The 16,565-nt window shown below is 35.3% G+C and overlaps 1 protein-coding gene across 3 annotated transcripts; it reads right to left on the bottom strand.

Moving 5' to 3' along the window:
- Positions 1–76: 76 nt before the first annotated feature.
- Positions 77–15,947, bottom strand: LOC132179866 (uncharacterized). 3 transcript variants are annotated; one of them, XM_059592661.2, is made up of 11 exons: positions 15,849–15,946; positions 15,470–15,612; positions 13,797–14,322; positions 12,001–12,151; positions 9,564–9,674; positions 6,845–7,247; positions 5,351–5,593; positions 3,334–3,403; positions 2,039–2,217; positions 1,370–1,436; positions 77–424 (listed from the first exon to the last, which is right to left on the bottom strand). In XM_059592661.2, exons 2-11 carry the CDS (start codon positions 15,605–15,607, stop codon positions 276–278), a joined length of 2,037 nt encoding a protein of 678 aa, XP_059448644.2. In that variant the 5' UTR covers positions 15,608–15,612; positions 15,849–15,946; the 3' UTR covers positions 77–275. The 3 variants fall into 3 exon arrangements, with proteins under 3 accessions (XP_059448644.2, XP_059448650.2, XP_059448657.2); XM_059592667.2 differs by lacking the exon at positions 15,849–15,946 and adding an exon at positions 15,743–15,811; XM_059592674.2 differs by lacking the exons at positions 77–424; positions 1,370–1,436; positions 2,039–2,217 and having other exon boundaries at positions 3,402–3,491; positions 15,849–15,947.
- Positions 15,948–16,565: the final 618 nt, after the last annotated feature.

Raw genomic sequence — 16,565 nt, 5'->3', positions numbered from 1 at the left:
ACACTGCGGTTATTTGGGAGAATCCAATGCAAAATGTACATATGAAAGCTGCAATACCCTTCCTTGAGACCCAAGCTACCCAGAATTAAGGCCACTTTGATAGTAATTAGAGCAGCACATATTATATTCTAAAAATGGGTTAGTATCCGAGAGTACCATTTTCTGCATGGAGAGAGGAAATTGAGTTTCTACATGTATTACTAACATTAGTCCTATGTATTTTATGTTACCTTTCCCTATCCTGCTCCATAAATCAACCTAACCAGACCATAAAACTACGAGGTTGAACCCGCCATTCTTCGTAACTTGGCCAACATCTGTGCAGCAGCTGATTCTCTTGCTTCCCGAGGATTGATACAGGGATTACCATCACTCGAACTCTCGAAATCAATCCCTTTTACAGTGACACAAGCTTTAAATCCACCTTCAAAAGCAAAACAGAGTGACAATTATTTTAGTTTTCAAATTCCTTAACAGACCATCAAGATCTTCTGTAATCATAACGTGATGGAGAAGCCATCACGATTTTTTAAAACATTTCTCAAGCTTTAGCCTCCAGGATATTGGCATACAACACAACGAGTCAACAAATGTAATCCATTAGGATTATGCATATACACCATAATGAGGCAACGTATTAAATGGTAAACTTATCAAAAAACTTGAAAATCATTACAAGATATGGTGGAGAAATCCTAGCAAGGATCATTTTTGTAAAACATCTAACAGGATATTGATTACTAAACAATCCCAAATTTAGACTAGCATGTTTTAAACTTGAAGACAAAAAGGAACTTGGTGGCTCATCAAGGAGCAATACAATATCTAGTAATTGTATCGAATACAAATTATGCCATTTTCATATAATATATAAACAGCTATGCCATTAGTACTTCATTAACAGTACAAAAGAAAGTACTTCAAATTCATGTTATTTAGAATACAAACATGGCAGCGCTGTGTCTTCAAGCCGCAGGAATCTCTTTTGAGGGGAACATGATGGGATTTTTGAACCTCATGGCTCAAGTGGATAAGGGTCAGCGTCATGAGGTCCCAGATCCCACTCCCAAGCTTAAAGGGTCTCCAAGGTTTAAAGGGAGAAGGGAGTTGAAGAACTTAGAGTGCTCTATCAACTTTGATGCTAGGGTTTGTGGGCTCTTGCTGTGATGTAATCTTGTTTAGGGTTTGTGGGCCGGTTTCTGTTGGGATGTTTGGTGTTTGGGGTTTCTTGCTTTTCTTTTTTTTTTCTTTGTTTTTTGTGTCCTTTTTGTATACTTCCTATATGCTTAGACGTGCCTACGCTTCCTATAAAATTTCTTGATTACCTATCAAAAAAAAAAGAATACAAACTGAACTTAGATGATCTTACCATCTGATGTGGATACATGATAAGTTGGCAATATCCAGTTGTTCTCATAACACACACTATCCAATTCCTGCCAAGTTAAGAAGGTGTTATAGGAGAATAAATAATGAAAAATAATGCATAAAATCTTCACCCGTATTTCAAAAAATGTAGAATATGAGTGATGATGCCATCAATGGCCATAACTTAAGACCCTCTAGCATGCAGTCCCAGGGCACACACGACCAATTACCAAGGGTTTTTAACAACTTCAGAGGTTCCAGACTTGTTACCAAATATTTGAGTCCCAATCAGGCACACAATATTTAAATTTCACAGCAAATATGAGGCTCATGGACCCTTACAAGATAATATGAATAGCCTAGCCTCCCATCCTTACATCCTCCTTTTGACTTCTTGTTGCTTTCTTACACTTTGACTTTCAAGGCACTCAAGTACTATTAAACAGTTCCAATATGTAAAGACACTTCGTTACAACTTAACCTATCCCCCGCAGCATGATATATTGTAGTTGTGCACCCAATACAATCTCTACACACCATTAGATAGAACCCCCCCACCCCCCCCGGGGTCAATTTTGCATGATAAAAAAATCTAAATGACCCTTCTAAGGTGATTCAATCAGTATGATACATTTAAAAGCTTGCATTAGAATCCAATGATAAAACTTGCCTGGCATGGATTTTGTATACTAAGAACAGCCTCTGACAATCTTTTCCTCTTGAAGTTTTGAGGTGAATGTTGGTCTTCAAGTTGCTGGTAAGTCCTTTCTTGGGTAATACTTCTTGGGCATACATCATTACAACCTTCTACGATGGATTCCATCTTTAAGACCAAGTCATCTTCACCACCTATCATAAGAAGAAGAACACAAATATAAAAACATAGGTTATGTATCTCTATCTATTGCTATACTCACTGATGCTTGTAAGGACAGGCTCTAGAAAATACAAGCATTGGGATTCCTAAACATGCAGGTAGGATACCCTACCAGTCGAAAATAACAAACTGGAACCTATTCATCTACTATTCTGAAAATATAATTCAAATAATCTTCAGTTTTGATTGGTCACTACAATGAATTGTTAAGGTTTTGAGTGTGTTTTAACACGTTTAATATGCATAAAGTAAACATTCAGACAATGTATGAGTAATGCTTATATTAAATATAAGCTTCTTTTCTTTTTCTACAAAGAGAGTTCAAAAAAAAAAAAAAAAAGAAAGAAAGAAAGAGATAAGCGCGGGCATTTGATTACTTTAACAATTAATGCAAATTGATTAAGCAATTAATTTATAAATAATGAAATGTAATCATTCAAATAGAAGGCTACTCTAGCAAAATATTATTGTCACTGAATTCCTTTTTTCTTTTTCATGTGAACTTCAATATAAACAATTTCCATCCCTTTTCATGTAATTTTCATTTATTGTTGTTTATGTTATGAAATCTTAACCATGTACAAGTTTATCATATAGCAACATGCTGTGGGAAAAGTTTATGATTTGATTTCTGTTAACAAAGAGATTTGGACACTACAAAGGATTGGTTTAGCTCCAATGTTGCAGATCATCAAAGGAAGCATTCAAATATCCAAAATTACAGTCATATTTTAATTCTTAAATATTCTTATTTATATGTTCAAGAATAAGACTGGCCAGAATTTGGAACCCATGATTTAAATGACCGAGATCCTCATTTGGGAGAACCCAACTAACATTTGGAAGGCACTACTTTTAGCACAATCTGAATCACAAAGTCTAGACTGTCTATAGTGCTCTCACCTACAGCCATGAGTGCCAATGACATGCAACTTTGACCCAATAATCAGTGCACTAGACCAGAACTGTCCACTTTTAGAGCTACTTATATTCAGATCCTCTCCTATATTTTAAGCATTTAACTGGGATCTGTTCATCCAATTACAAAAAATAAATGGAAGAAAAAGAACATTTAGAGGCAATCATACCGTTTAAAATCTTCTGGATTTTTCTATCACACTGAGCAATCTCATCTTCTATACAGCGCTGCTGAAAAGACTGCAAACACAAGTAAAGATCAACACAGCATGAATCTTCCCAGGGTTTTGAAGTAGAAGGAAGCTATTGTCAAAACCGAGCAAGTAACCTAAAAGGCAAAAACAACATATGTCAGCATGGGTTGAAGAAACCAAAATACCATCCCATAGGTCCATTTAAAAAACCCTATGATCAGAATGGTAACCAATATAGTAATTGAGAACATCCAATCTTCAACACCTTGAAGGTTATAGGTTACAAATTACATGCCATCAATGTAGACTTCAAAGATGTTATCGATTGTAGTGACCTAATTGGCTAATTGGTACCAAACACAGCATGCATATGGCATCACACTATCGACCATATCACTGGGCTAGCAATACAGGTTCATGTCCACCAGCCAAGCCGTTAAGGGTCAACCTTGACACGACTCATTTAGTTAAACAAGTCAAACCCTCCAACCTTGATACGACCCATTTAAATAAGCGAGTGACACGACATGACCCGTCTAACCTGTTTGATAAACAAATCGTGTTGGGTTGACCCAACTCAATCCAAACACGCATGACCCATTTAATAAATAAGTCATGTTGGGGTTGACCCAAGCATGACCCATTATTTGATAAACTAAAAAAAAAAAAAAAAATTACAAATATAAACAAAATAATGAAACAGAAAGATAAGCTGGATTTTGGGACATTGTTTCAAGAAAAAGGGAAAAATTCACTTTACCCCCCTGAAGTTTCAGGGCTTTTTCAATTTGAACCCCAAAGTTTAAAAAGTGGCAATGTACTCCCCCAATGTTTCCAAAATTTTCAATTTAAACCTTCCGTTAATAATTTCCGTTAAATTGGACGGAAATCTCTAAAATTACATAATTACCCTCAGGCTTTTTTAAAAAAATTTCCGTCCAATTTAACGGAAATTGTAATGGAAGGTTTAAATTGAAAATTTTTGAAACATTGGGGGGGTACATTGCCACTTTTTAAATTTTGGGGTTTAAATTGAAAAACTCCTGAAACTTCAGGGGGGTAAAGTGGATTTTTCCCTAAGAAAAATTATGTTTGCAAGGCATTGCAATGTCCATCAAAATTTTATGGAGGGATGTATCTCAACTGTATAGATAACAGCGAGACTCCGTTTCTAATTCAGCCTTGCATTCTTGGGCATTTCTAAATCCAAATTCATTTAATTCTCAATGCGTATCTGAAAAAATGCTAGCAATCTGGTGTAGGGCACCTCTCACGTCCTTTCTTCACAGCAGTAGGCATAATTCACATTTAGGAAACTTGGTATTGCGACATGATACTAATGTCTTGCAAGTTCACAAAGTAACAGCAGAAGAGCCAACAAAATGATATTACACCCCAAACACCTAAGCATGATAGCCATCCCAAACTAATATGGTCAGACATAAACACATTCAAGTTAACAGAGGCACTACATAGCAACCAAGCGTAGAGGCCAATTGATTATTGGTGAAGATGGACTTAGTTGAGGGCAACATCAACTTGAATTTTCAATCTTGTGTGCAGAGATTTGATATTGGGAAACAAAATTTGTGGTAATGACAGAACATGGAAACACAAAATAAAATTCTAAAAAAAAAATCTGATTTTATAAACGGGTCAAAAAGATCACTGATGAGTTAAGCGGTTTGACCCGGAATTGGCTTGTTTATTAAACGGGTCAAGCAGCTTGACCCGGTAGTGACCCAAGCACCTATACCAAACCCTAACCTACTAATTTTGTGTTGGGTTCGTGTCGGATTCACGGGTCGTGTCAAAAATTGCCAGCCCTATGACACATACACAGAAGATATGCGGTCAATTATGAAATTACTGATCTGTATCTCTATGTCTGTGTGATTGAGAGAGAGAGACTATTGAAAAAGTATTATCAAACAGATATTAGGACAATTTTTTCTAAGCACTATTAGAACATGTGAGAGGATAAAAATAATACCAGTTGATCCCTTTTACGAAGAAGAACTCTCAAGGCAGTGAATGACAATTCATGTTGCTTTGACGCCATAAAACTTTGCAATTTGTCGAGTTCTATTGAGTTGGATTCATAAGCAACCATTACATGATCACCTATCCCATCTTGAACAGACAAGATATTGTCACAAGTTCTATTTCCAGCAGCAATCTGTTCATCTTTGCATTTGGTAAAGGAAGGCCTCATCCTCGAGTCCACCAACTCATCCTGTCAACCCAATATCAGATGCATAAATATAAATCAAATATAAGAAAACTAAAGAAAGTATAAAGAAGCTAGCTGTAGTTAGACAAATTACAAAGTCAAAAACACATAATCTTGAACCCAAACCTTACATATATGCTCATCAATCTGTGTAAGAAAGAAAAGGGACAGGGGTCCCTATTCTAGAAGAAGAGTGAAGTGTACCTAAGAGGAGTCCCTATTCTGAAATTTTGTATTTTTCCTCTCTCTCTATCATAGGGGTGGTGGAAGAAAGAAATATGTCACAACCACTCAAATACGAACTTGCACATTTGGAAAAACAATATCAAGATGTGGACGTTGTTCTCTTTCTTCATGTCTTGAAGTCAGAATACGAGCCTGCTCATATGAAGATTTTGAATAGTTCTGAGCTTCGCTCTTTCCATGAAGTCTTCGGCTTCACTATCTTCAAAAGTGGTAATTCTAGCAGTCCCAATAGTGACCAATATCAATTGAAGAAATTGAAGAAGTATGGACTTCCACTCTTAGAAAGTTTATACAATATCAGACGATCCAAAAAGGAAAGTTTATCATGTCTTGAGACAAAAGAATCAATTTTCAAGTTTTATGCTTTGTTGACGATTTGTTAATGGAAATTATTGTCTGTTTTAACTTTTTTGAATTTCATTCAACGTTGATCAGTTTCAAAATGGGAATATGATATGATATGAACTTGGACTTTTTTGTTGTGTTATGTTGTATGAGATGGATGATGGGTTTTTTTTTTCCTATCTAGAGAGGTTTCTTCTTTTCTATTAAAAGAAAAAATTCATTGCTAGTGTTTGTCTAGTTGGAGTTTAAAGGGTTGCTAGTGGAAACTGGTAGGTTGAAAGGGATTAGAGGTACGGAGGTTGGGACTGAGTTGGAGGGGAGAGAGAGAGGGAGAGAGAATTATTATTTAATGAAAAAAAAATAAAAAAATAAAAATTCCATGTTAGTAAGTTGTTGACATGGCAATACATATCAACCAAAATAGACTGCGGCAATAAAAATTATGCGACATAAGAAGAATCCATTATGGTTCATTGTTAGTCTATTAGGGATTGTACAACATTAAAACAATTTAAATAACTAAAGGATGATTGTAAATTAACATTGCAGGGATCAAATTGAAACCAACAGACCTTACAAACTAAAGGTGTATCTAACCCTAATAAACTTTAATTAAAAGGAAATCCAAAAAGGTTGTCACTTAAGCGGAAAAAAAGATCTAACCTTAACCTTGACATCACTTGGTGAGCCATTTACATAACTTTCCATACTATTCATCTTTTCTTCACGATTGTCAACTTGGATAGTATTTGCTATGTTCTTGCATTTCTCTCCATTCTGGGAAGGAACCATGAAAGAGTCATCCACATTCATATTCAGAGATCCATTGAGAGAACCAGACAAAACAATCATGTGACATTCACTATCATCCTTCAGCTTGAGTGATTCAGCATTAGCGTCCTTTGCCTTGTTGCCAAAACCCCCTACTAGTCCATATTCTATATGAGATCTATCGAGCCTTTTATGAATTTCTGGAGTGCAAGGTTTATCTGTCGTGTCAGGGCTGTTCACATTTGAATTTCCCTCTACCATGCTTAAAGTATGCAAGCTACCAGACAGAACTTCCCTGCATAATTTTTTTCCCCTTTTTAAGTAAGTAAATGAATTAAAGAAAAAGGAAAACTAAAAGAGCAACGGTTCATATACTAAGAAATATATAAGAAAATAATAGAACAAAGGAAAGCAACACCCTTCAACCTCCACATTTGTTAGAAGGGCTGGCAATAAACCAGCACCATAAACAACTAGAAACTGCAGAAGCAAACCCAAAAAGAACCATACAGTGTGTAGAAATACCAGCAAAGACCAAGGCCACAGCTAATCAGCTATGCTGAAGATTTCATCTGAAAGCTGGAAGTCATAACTAAATCTAAATCACATGAGATACAAGAATCTGTATCAAATCTAAATCAAATATAAGGCTCAACGATGCAATTCTCTCGAAAGAAAAAAATAAAAATAAAATAAAATAAACAAACAAATGTACTGAGGACATAAATCACTAGCACTCACATAAAATCCATAAAAGATATGAACAGAGGAACCATAAATTTTGTATTGGTGGTTGAAAGAACAGGAATTGCATTTATGGATGCAGTCCAGCTATGCAAGTTTAGAAAGGGCTATCTCTAAAAGGAACAGCCCTTTTATTTTAACTCCCTGAAACAACAGTGGAAAACAACTTATTGTTGTTGACAGATCAAAAGAACACAAAACACCCAATTTTGACTAGCGACAAGTCACAATAACATAAAATTATCATTGTGAATGGAATCATAAGTATCCCATTATTCAGACTTCTCATGTCTCAACCACAAAGAATACTTCTTATTGAGCAATCTCAATCAATGTTAGTTGAGAAATAATTGGTTGTGATTGAGGAATTCCTTTGTTTTAGTAAAGAACAAACTAAGCACATAGGTTACTAAAATCCACAATTTGAATTCTTAACTGTAAGAAAGGGTAGGGATGTATATGCAGGTTAAGGAAAGCCTTATATAGTCTAAACCAGACACCAAGAACATGGTTTGAGAAGTTCTTTGAAATGGTATTGAATTTGGAATTCACATATGCTAGACGGATCATTCAATATTTCATTTGCATATCAATGTGGGTTATATTCTACTTGTGGTATAAGGATGCTTCTGTTGCGGCTCTCTTGAAGCTGTCTAGTGGCTCCATTTAGTAGAACATGAACTTTTCTAGAGCTGTTCATGATTGAGAGGTAGATGTCTTTGCCACATTCTTCAGGATCTTGTATTTAGTTAGAGTGAGACGGGAAGGTGAAGACAAATTGTGGTGGGTCTCCTCCAACGCAAAAAAGGTGAAGACAATTTGAAATTTCTCGAGCCGAGTTCAAACATGGCCAATTTTAGTCTAGCCGAATTTGAACACCCTGTTGGAGTTCAACTCGAGTTTGAGCAGCCTATTTTTTAACCATAGGGGAATTCAAACAGCTACTTGTCAGTTGAATCGAGCTCGATTACAACCCTTTATATAATAAAATGGAGAGAGGTTTATTGTTTAGAGCCTCTCTTTTTTGTGCAAGCCCCAAATATTGCCATGAATAATCCAAGAAATGAATGTCACAAACGTCATATTGATGAGAAAATGCATCTTACAAGACATCTTCTATGGAAGTAAATGAAATTGAATATAGCTCCCTAGCCCTCTTCCTTTGTATTGATTAGAAAATAATAATAATAATAATAATAATAATAATTAGCTATAGATATTCCAGTATTACATGCAAGAAGTGCCAGATAGCTTAGGACAACCAGGTTGTGGTAGTTCCCAAGCCTAGTTGTGGAATCCACCTTCAACAAAATGGGTTCAATTCCCAGCCTAACACATGGACAAGGCTTAGAATTACATCAAACAAAAAGGGGAAGGAAAAATACATATTGATAATATGTCGAATGAAGAAAAAAAGTGCTACACATAATGAAGAGTTCTTGTGCACAAGATCATGCATCCCAGGCTTAAAAAAACCTTTCTTAGAAGAGGTTTGTGGGCTCCACATCATTAGAGAGATAGATAGATAACACGTTTTGAACAGAAACGTGTTATCTATTTATCTCTCTAATGATTTGGAGCCCACAAACCACTTTTAATAAATATCTGATGTCTGCATCAACAGTATTTATCTGATCCAAAATGTTTTCATCAAAGCTATATCTTTGAAGTATCTAAAATGGGAAGTTCAAAATGTTATACATGCTACAGCATTGAATCTTGACATTGGGTGTTCAAATGAGTTGAACTCTAATAAATCCACAACCAACAAAAAAAAGAACATTTCTAGGAACTACTTTATGCAGGTAAAACAAAGGTTTCTAATTATAACACACAATGAAGTTATTTTGAAAACAATTAGGTGCACCTCGAAAGCCAGCTTGACACTATCTTGGCATAAGGAAGCACATGGAAGTACTCGATAACTGGGGTAACCGTCCATCTGCTGGAACTTTTTCTGACCAAAGGACCCTGCAAGCTACTCAAATAGCGGAGGAAAAAAAAAAAAAACTCATTAAAAAAATGTACAGTTGATTATGATCTTCTTATAAAAAAGATTTCAGGTCAGACAACCAAATAACAGTTAATGGGGAAAGAAGCATAAAGAGTATATTCTTTCTTGAAGCGGAATCATATATGGTGCTTCCTTCAATAAGTGACACTACATAAAGGCATCTGATTTACTCAGTCAATGGAGAAAGAACAGTTTCTATGAAACAACCAAATAAGGTTTTTTAATCATCTTCAACAATGAAAAAACCTTAATTTAACCGTCTTATCTATGTTTTCTCAGTATTATTGAAAATCAGGTTATTTGTCGGCCCAAGTCAGCCTAGTTTGGCCCATTGTCAGTCCAGATATCCGGTCGCCGCCTGGCTTCCATCTCCAGCAACCATCCAGCCGCGTCTCCGACTGCCACCACCGGCCACCTCCCATCTCACGCTCAGATTTGGCTTTGCGTCGCACTTGATTCCACCCTTATCTGAGCTCACATCCTGCTTTTGGATCTTGCCAAACACAATCCTTATCTGTTTCATCAATGGATCCAAAGGCCAAGCTCACACTCAGATATTGGTTTTTGTCGCACCAAATCCACCTCAACCAAAAAAAAAAGGTCAATTCTTTTTCTTTTCGAACTCAAGCTTCCACCTCAACTTTGATATTTTCCTAATCAATGTATTTGCCAAAGTTGGTTGATTGTAATAAAATCTTTACCTTATTTGTATTCACTCCACCTACCACATTTCCCCTATAAAAATGGGTCATTTGTATAGTAAACATATAGAAGACAATAAGAGCACAATGTAGCCTTTAGAGCAATTCCCAATAGTGAACGTAGGCCTTTATGGCCCAACCACCCAAAAATCCTTGTGTCTTTTCTCCCTCCACTTCTGTTATATTCTCTTCCATTTACATCTTATTATAATTTTCTACAATATCAATATAAAAGACATCAAAACACTTAATTCCACCCTGAGCACGTGTTGCATTGCAGTTCATGAGGAAAGAAAAATTAAGTCATGATAAAGAAGAAGATGACAATAGACACAACATCTATAGATACTAGTCTCACAAAGCAAAGGCCCAAAAACATGGTTTGTATATAGAACCGCTGTTCTAACAGCTACAAAAGTTTCAACTTTCATATTATAAGCTACGTGTTGATCTCCCCTAAGCCCAATAGTTGGTTTTGATTTCATTGCTCACTTCATCCATGTCTTGACTCTAAGAACATAAAATAAGACAAAACTGCCATCATTTTAAGGTGTGCTGTTCTCAAACAAACACTCTCATCAACTAACCATCTGGCACATACTTTTAGGTCACAATTTAACTCATAATTGGTTTAAGAATCCAAATTTCTCACTTAGCATGAAAAATAAAATTCTATCACTATTATTTTCATCACCAATTCAAGGTTTAGAGCTAGGAAGATAGTAATCTCCATTAATCATGAAATTTCAGCCAGAAAGATGTAACCGACATTAACACAATTAGATTGAAACAAAATTACAACAATATATATAGGAAGTAGAATACTCTTTTAATATATATTGATATAACCCTCTTTTATTTTATTTTTTTATTTTAAGATAAAGAATAATTCAATGTATTGCTACGCAAAAAAAAAAAAAATGAAAATCTAGAGGAAGTAAAATCAAATTGAAAACAAGAGATGGAAAATACTGAACTTTTTATTTTAGAGCTAAAGGGGCAAAATGTTAACATAAAATAGGAAAATAAACCTCCCGCATTAATCTACCACACATAAATAAGTGAAATAGAAGACCAAGAAACATCTTCTCTTCCATTCTTTAAAGAACTTTTTTTAATAAGGATATTTCTCAACCTAGATAACAGGGCACTTCCAATAAAACAGAGAAATTATACTTCAAATTTCTACTCTCTAACTCAGTCTAACATGTAATATAACTCAAGAGTTAGTTTGCCAAACACTTTTTTTTTTTTTTTTTTTGTGCAAAAGATACAAAATCAAATAAATTACTTGCCATACTTAAAGGCGCTTAGCAGATGCCAAGTGGATTGGTTTGATAAACTAGTTCAATATTAGGAAAAATTTAGAACATATGTAAACCAATTCTCTCCATTAGTGTGCAAATGATTGGCACTAGAAAGAACCCAATCAAATGTCTACATGCATCTTACTCGCTAACAGGAGAACCAGGAATCACAGGTCTACACCCTTAACCCCCCCCCCCCCCCTTTTTTCTCTCTCAAAAGAAAAATAATAATAAAAAAATATATATAAATGCATACACAAAAGGTTCTGCCTAGCGCCAAACCTTTCAATCGCATCCTTAAGAGGAACTTGAATAACATCCTCATTCACAGATTGGGTGCATCGTATTATATAAAAGCGAGCAGTTGTCTTTTCTTTGCTGAGAGAATATACAGCATGGCTTTCTAGAACCAGGAGATCAGACTGATTAATACCTGTTCCATGTACAAGAATCATATTCAATTATCAGCAAGTCTAAAACTATTAAAAAGAAAAGGAAAGGGTAACTGAAACTACACTAAACTCTAACAAGTGCTAATCATGAGGTAATGCCTAAAGTTCACAGATTGGGCTGCCAAATGATAGAGCAATCAAATATGTTATGGGCTGCCATGGACGATCTCCAGAAGCAGAGTGTCATTGTGGTTGATTGGTATTATATGGCAAAAGGAATGAGGAGTCCGTGAATCTTCTTCTTCATTGTGAGGTTGCTTGTGCCATTTGGAATGTTTTCTTCAATTGATTTGGGTTGCCTTAGGTTATACCTAGACGAGTAGTCAATTTGTTTGCTTGTTGATGGACTGCTGGCAACACTCTGAGTGCTGATATGTGGAAAATAGCGCCTTTGTACCTTTTGTGGTGTCTATGGAGAGAAACGAATGCCGGATGTTTTGAGGACCACAAGAAGACTTCAGAGGAGATAAAGTCTTTATTTTTCAACAATTTTGCATGTTTGGGAAGCTACATATGTTTCTCCTTTGGTGATTAATTATCATGATTTTCTTATTCTTTTTGTATCTACTAGTTAGGTGGCTTCTCTTGTATACTTTCTATGTACATGGGGGCGCCTTACGCTATTAACGATATCTCAATTAATTATAGAAAAAAAATGTTATGTTCCTAACTTGAAATATAATTTAACTTGGTTAAATATAGCTGCAAGTACGACTTATCAAAATATATATATATATATATATATATATAGCTGCAAGTACGATAACCATGATTAATTTATATTATACTCTTGCTGGATAGACATATTGCTTAATAAACTACAAAATCCTTAATAACAATAACAATTGGTTATCCTAATACATAAGTCAAACCAATTAATATTAATTTCCGTATTCAATAGGCTGCTCCAAAGGAAATTTATGTGATTTAGATCCTTTTCCCAAAAATGTTTTGCAGAAAAACTATTTCCATAAAATATCTTCAGGAGAATAAAGCCTACAGTACAACAGCATTACAAAAGGGAAATTCCAGTGAAAACCCAATAAGATTTAACGCCAAGAAGATTGTTGCCAGCTCCACAATAAGATCAACTTTGGAGAATGAGAACAGATCTTTTTTTTTTTTTTTTTTTGGATAAGTATGAACTAATCATTAGAATTTAGAAAACATGACAGATCTCTTAAGCACCAAAAATGAATTTACATCCTCATTGAGCAGCAACATTTGAAATTTAAATGCATAGCATAATACCAATGGTATAAGTAGATTCATTTTCATTAAAGTGAAGTAAGGTGTATCATGCCAGGCATACATAGTATCAAGCAAAAAATGAAATCAGGAAAATAGCATCAAAGGCAAATATAATTTACTGTGAGTATCCAGGTTATCAATTCAGCATGTTTCTCCCAACAGAAGGAATATAACCTTTTTAAACAAAATTCCACAATCATTTTATGAGTATACTTGAAAATCCAGATGATATATTGGGTGGAAAAGTAAACAAAACTCAGAATATAGTAGCAACTGCTCAGAAATTAAAATCATTAAAAAGGAAAAAAGAAAATGTTCTGCTGCAGTTTCAAAATTTAACAATTTGTTCATCTACCTATAGGTAACATAGCATACCTGTTGCTTCCTTAACAGCTAAATATGCAAGCCGGAGCAAACCAGATTCATCAACACTCGATTCACCTTTTGAAGGTTTTCTAATGAATCTTTTCTTTTTGTCCACCTGTTTTGCCTCTGCCATACCTTCTAAAGTGAGGTTTGAGATATCCAAGTCCTTTTCAATCACTGACCAAACTCCCTGGGTGATGGAACTAAATAGCAAAAAGCAGTTTTCCTTCTTTGAGTCAAGTAAGAGAACTGCAACTTTGGACATTGGCCATCCATCTATATTTGGGACATCTTTGGATGCATCTAAACTTGTAGATATATCACATGCTTCCATGATTCTTTTCTCTGTCACTGAAAACTGTTTCTCCAAGTCATCCAATTCAGTATCATTGGATCTTTGCATGAACTTCATATATGCCAACAAAGTCGGTTTCAGAATCACAGCCAATTTGCAAAAGGCCTCAAAACCCAAAACTTCTAGTTGTAGCTGTCGTTTCCTGAGGTAATAGTTGTACAGTAACACAATGGCATGCACCTAATAGCAATCAATTTTAAAGGCAAAACAAGTAGTTAAGAGTGGAGGATGAGGATCACATATGCATGTATAAATCTATTCATGTATGAATTGGTGGCGTAAGTGTTGGTGTAGAAGAAATTGTGAGCATCTCTCTCTAGCCCGTCGGCGCATATGGGTGCGTCCCGACATTCCTCATTTAGCAACAGCGTGATCCTAGTTTCGCTATTCTGGTATGTGTCCCAACGTTCCTCATCCAGCAACAGTGTCATCCTAGTTTCTCTATTCTGGTATTCCACAATGGGGTATTCGAGAATGGTAGATTACGCTAGGCATGCTCTTCTCTATCACTAGTTTGAGTATTATACATGTTTAATATAACCTTTTTAGACAAACCTTACATGGTATCAATTCATTAATTTGCATTAGTTCCCACGCTTTGACATGGACCTGCTGGGGCATTCCAAAATTCATATCCCTCTCAATGTTCCTTTCTTTACTGCATTACCCAGAATTTAGTAGTAAATGGATATACACTCCTAATTCTAGACAGCTTCTCGTAAAAGGTAAAACAGTGTGCAGTATACACATAAAACTATCTACATTAATAACCATGATTGGGATTCTGTTATGGATTGAGGCAGAAAAGGACTAAAGGCTACTTTGGTTCGATTATGTTTGAGTTCTTCAATCTACGCCATTTGGATTGAAAGGAATAATATTTGACATGGGAATAATCCACTTTCGGAAGAGAAGATCATTCAAAGAATTACACGGAAGATTAGAGCTCGTTTAGCTTCTAATTGTAAATTCCTGAGAAGTAGAGAAAATGTAGAACTGTGCAAAAAATGGGGATTGCCTGTTGGAATCCTTAGATAGGCTGATTGTTGATGTTTGTATAGGTGATAAAGTGTTAGATGTTAGTAGTTTGATTGTAAAGCCAATGATTGTGGCTGAGTTCCAGGAAATATAATGTAGACTTTTGTTTGCTATAAAATTTGTTCATTCATCCAAATATATATATATATTAACCACGTTCCAACCACAGAAGATGTATAAGCATTATCTACTCCTCCACCATCAAATATTCAAGAACACAAGGCATTGTTTACCACAAGCGAACCATGAGAAAGAGATAACCACAAAAATTGTAACATTGATGAAGCACCTGTTTCGCCACTGATTGCTGATGAGAAAGTGATGGGATATCCCGCAAAGAAGACTTAGCCGGAAGCATTGGGTCAAGCAAGTAAGCTAGAAAAGCCTGAATAGCATCCTCAGTTGGACACACCTCTGATTCATCCATGGCCTCTACAGGGTCAATGAATTAATAAACATGAATTAGCTTTATCAAACAAGCACTGTACAGAATAAATAAATCAAAAAATCAAAAAATTACCCTGAAGTTCACAATTAGAAAGCAAAAAAAAAAAAAAAAAACCTGGAGAGCGAGAAAAGCTCAGAATGCAGGAAATTGAAACACAGAAAATTAGGGTTTTAGGGTTTAAAGAAGACAAAAGAAAGAAGACAAGTAGTGAAGAATTTACTCAAGATCAACTTCAGAAATCAGTTTGATGTGAGAGAAAACGTGTGTAAGAAGTGAGTCCTTTTATAGTATTGGATTTTTTTTTTTTTTTTTAATCGTATAATTATTGGAATTAGAGGAAGCGACAAACAGCATGCCATTTTCATGATTCTGCGCTTTGTCAGGTTTGTAAGCGCGCCAAGCATGCCAGAATCTGTGTAAAGCTACACTTCCAAATTTGTTATTACTTTTTGAAACTTGTCACCGTCTAATTGGAGCAAAATTTGTAAGGAATTTAATATCCACGTATTACCATGGAGGGGTGGTTTAATGGCCGAAGAAAATTTCTAAGTAATTAGGTAAATAGTAAGGATTCGGCTTACATGCTGTTATTTTAATAACAGCATGTATGCTGTAGTTCAATCAACGGTCAAGATTGAATTTTTTCAAAATATCTTTTCATTTTCTCTTTCTTATTTAATACTTCTAAAAGTAAGTCAACTTTAAGATTCAATCTGAACCGTTGATTAAACTACAGCATACATGCTGTTATTTTAATAACAGCATGTAAGCTAGATCCAAATAGTAAGGTGTAGGTTCGAATCTCCGTAATGGAGAATCCGCATGCCTAATTAGTATAAATCACATTGGTTCTCATTAATGCCTTAGTGGGGCAGGCAATTAAGCTATGGCTTAACTGGTCTTAAAGTTGCGTTTGCGATTTTTGTCGTCTAGGTTC

Source organism: Corylus avellana, chromosome 2, assembly GCF_965113065.1.
Source record: "Corylus avellana chromosome 2, dhCorAvel1.hap1.2, whole genome shotgun sequence".
Classification (NCBI taxonomy): domain Eukaryota; kingdom Viridiplantae; phylum Streptophyta; class Magnoliopsida; order Fagales; family Betulaceae; genus Corylus; species Corylus avellana.
Note: the sequence above shows the minus strand (reverse complement) of the source record. Positions and strands in the feature narration are given on the sequence as shown.